Genomic DNA, 2556 nt, shown 5'->3' with positions numbered 1-2556 from the left:
AAGGACAGTGGGAGTCGGGGGCTGAGGGGGCTGAGGGGTCGGAGGGTGCTCTCCTGCTAACCTTTGCCTTCTCCAGACAAGTTTCAAACGTCCCATTTTCCCCTTCCCTCCACCCCTTAAAGTGAAATTTCAAAAGTATTTCAAAAAGTTTGTGGCGGGACCAGCATATAGTGTGGGTTACGTTGCTGAACTCCTGCTCCGCTGGGTCCTGCCCCGGCAGCTCGAAACTCACGCCGGACGCACGTGCGTGCATGCCCAAGATCCCGAGAGGGCTGGAGACCGGGTTGCAGCGCGCCATCCTCCCTGGGCGTGACTTCTCGCTATCACTCTGGCAAGCGCACACGGCCCATAGCAAACATCTCTTTTTAAAAAGAAGTTTCTGGAGGGACCAGCAGTTGGCGTAATGGCTATGTCGCTGGACTCGCACGTAGTGGACCGCGATTCGAGTCCTGGACCCAATGGCTTAAACTAACGCCAAGCGTGTGTGCTCAAGATCCCGAGAGGAGAACGGAGAAGGGATTGTGGCATGGCCATCCCCCCAGGAGGGGTGATTTCTCGCTTTCTGTCTGGCGAGCGCACACGCCCTATAGTGAAAACCTCTCCCAAGAAAAAGTAGTAGTTTCTGGAAAAACAGAACTAAATTATTTTGGTGCAAAAAAACCTGAAACCCACGGTTTCCTCATGGTGCAGCACCCACACAGTCTGAGGACGGCTCACCAATGGGACCGTGATGACCAGCCATCTGGGCAAGCCAGCGGCTGAGGGCCGGTGCCTGCCTACAACCAGGGGTCACCATGGCCTGGCTTTAGAGGCCCTGCGAAGGGAGCAGCTGACTCCAAGTGTCAGGGGGCAGAAACCCCACTTAGAGATAAAAGCAGCCAGCAGCCTGGCCCCTCCGGTCTCCCGCCATGGGGGGGCATTGGCCATGTGGGAAACATGACCCCAGCTGCGGAACTCAGAAACCGAGCAGGCATTGGGGCACCCCCTGGTGGGCCAGCCACGTACTCACACGGGACGCCTGGACTCTGCCGGACACGGCAGCAGGCAGGTGCCCCGTAGGAACGGCCTCTGCGGCAAATGCCCACGGCCCGAGCTCACCTCACTTCCCGAGCCGTCGCAGCCAGCGCCCGCCTTTCCCAGCCTTCCCTGCATTGAGCTGACCTGTGACCAGCCCTGGGGCACCCCCTGGTGGGCCAGCCACGTACTCACACGGGACGCCTGGACTCTGCCGGACACGGCAGCAGGCAGGTGCCCCGTAGGAACGGCCTCTGCGGCAAATGCCCACGGCCCGAGCTCACCTCACTTCCCGAGCCGTCGCAGCCAGCGCCCGCCTTTCCCAGCCTTCCCTGCATTGAGCTGACCTGTGACCAGCCCTGGCTACAGGCTTCAGGCAGGGCAAGTCTTCCCGGATGCTGGATGCAGGAGGGGCTTCAGGCCAGGGGAGAAGCCTCAGGCCACTGCTGTGTGGGGGCAGCCGGCCCGCTCGGTGAGGTCGCACCGTAAGCAGGCCTCGCCCAGACAGGGCGGCAGGTGGCCTGCAGGCCATTCTCCAGCACAGCACAGCCGCACCGTGCGTGGGTTGCCCGCATGGCGGCCCGAGCTCGCATTAACACCCCTGCCCCTCTGCCTCCCAAAGTCAAGAACCACGCAGAGCAGGGACAACGGGACAGTGCCGTTTATTGCCCGCCTTCCTCCCCACGCCAGGCCAGGGACGGGCTGCACCCCCTCAGAGGGAGGCTCCTTTCAAACAGGGGGCTAGTTCCGCTTCACCTCCTTCCCCACTCAGAAAGGGAAGAGCAACTGGGGGTGGGGTGGGGGACCACGGGACCTACCCGGGGCAGAGAACAGCGGTCGGGAGGGACCGAGAAGGTGGGTATGAGTAAAACAAAGTTCTAAACGAGGCCGGTCTTCTGCCTCCCTGCGGAACCCTCTAAATGCAAAGGGCCCTTCTCTCTCCTCGCTGCAGCCCCAGCCCGGGGAAGAGGAGGAAAGACGACGGCCTTCCCTGGAGGGCCCAGCGGCCTCTTGGTCTCCAGAGTTCTCACATTGTCTGTCTGGCTCGCAGGCCGAGGACCTGGGCAGGGCAGGGCAGGGCAGACGAGATGCCAACATCTGGGAGGGCGGAGGGCCGCGGAGTCCTGAGGCCAAGCACCTGCCCTAAGGCCCGAAGGCCCCGCCTCCGGGGCACGTGGCAGCACGGGGCGGGGAGGGAAGGCAAGGGGCGCCATCCGAGGTCTTGTGGCCGCCCCACCAAGCCCGAGGGGCCCGCCCGCGCCCCCGGGCTCCCCCCCCCACCGGGCCTCCCCAGCCCGACACTCGCTGCAGCGCCCAGAGGCTTCGTCGTCGTCCTGCTGTTGGTCGTTGGCCTCCCCACCCACCCGGTAGTAGCTCTGTCCGCAGTTGCTGCAGACGGAGGGTGCGCCCACCGCGTGCACCTTCTTGTGTCTCCGCAGCGCGGCGCCCTGCACGAAGCCCTCCCCGCACTCCACGCATATGTGCGCAGGCTCCTCGCCGCCCGCCGCCCCCAGCCCGTCCCCCTGCCGGGCGCGCTGGGGC

The 2556-nt window shown here is 64.2% G+C and overlaps 1 protein-coding gene across 1 annotated transcript in view; it reads right to left on the bottom strand.

Annotated features, from left to right (window-relative positions):
• Nucleotides 1–1652: 1652 nt before the first annotated feature.
• The window catches only part of ZNF787 (zinc finger protein 787), a 21487-nt gene continuing 20583 nt past the window's right edge, over nucleotides 1653–2556 (bottom strand). The window contains exon 4 of the mRNA XM_014583547.2: nucleotides 1653–2549. Coding sequence (XP_014439033.1) covers nucleotides 1893–2549 — 657 coding nt within the window. The 3' untranslated portion in view covers nucleotides 1653–1892. The remainder of the gene's footprint in view (nucleotides 2550–2556) is intronic.

The sequence above is a fragment of the Tupaia chinensis genome, unplaced genomic scaffold, assembly GCF_000334495.1.
Source record: "Tupaia chinensis unplaced genomic scaffold, TupChi_1.0 Scaffold144336_2, whole genome shotgun sequence".
Taxonomy (NCBI): domain Eukaryota; kingdom Metazoa; phylum Chordata; class Mammalia; order Scandentia; family Tupaiidae; genus Tupaia; species Tupaia belangeri.
The sequence above is the reverse complement of the archived record's forward strand: the minus strand, read 5'-3'. Positions and strand labels throughout refer to the sequence as shown.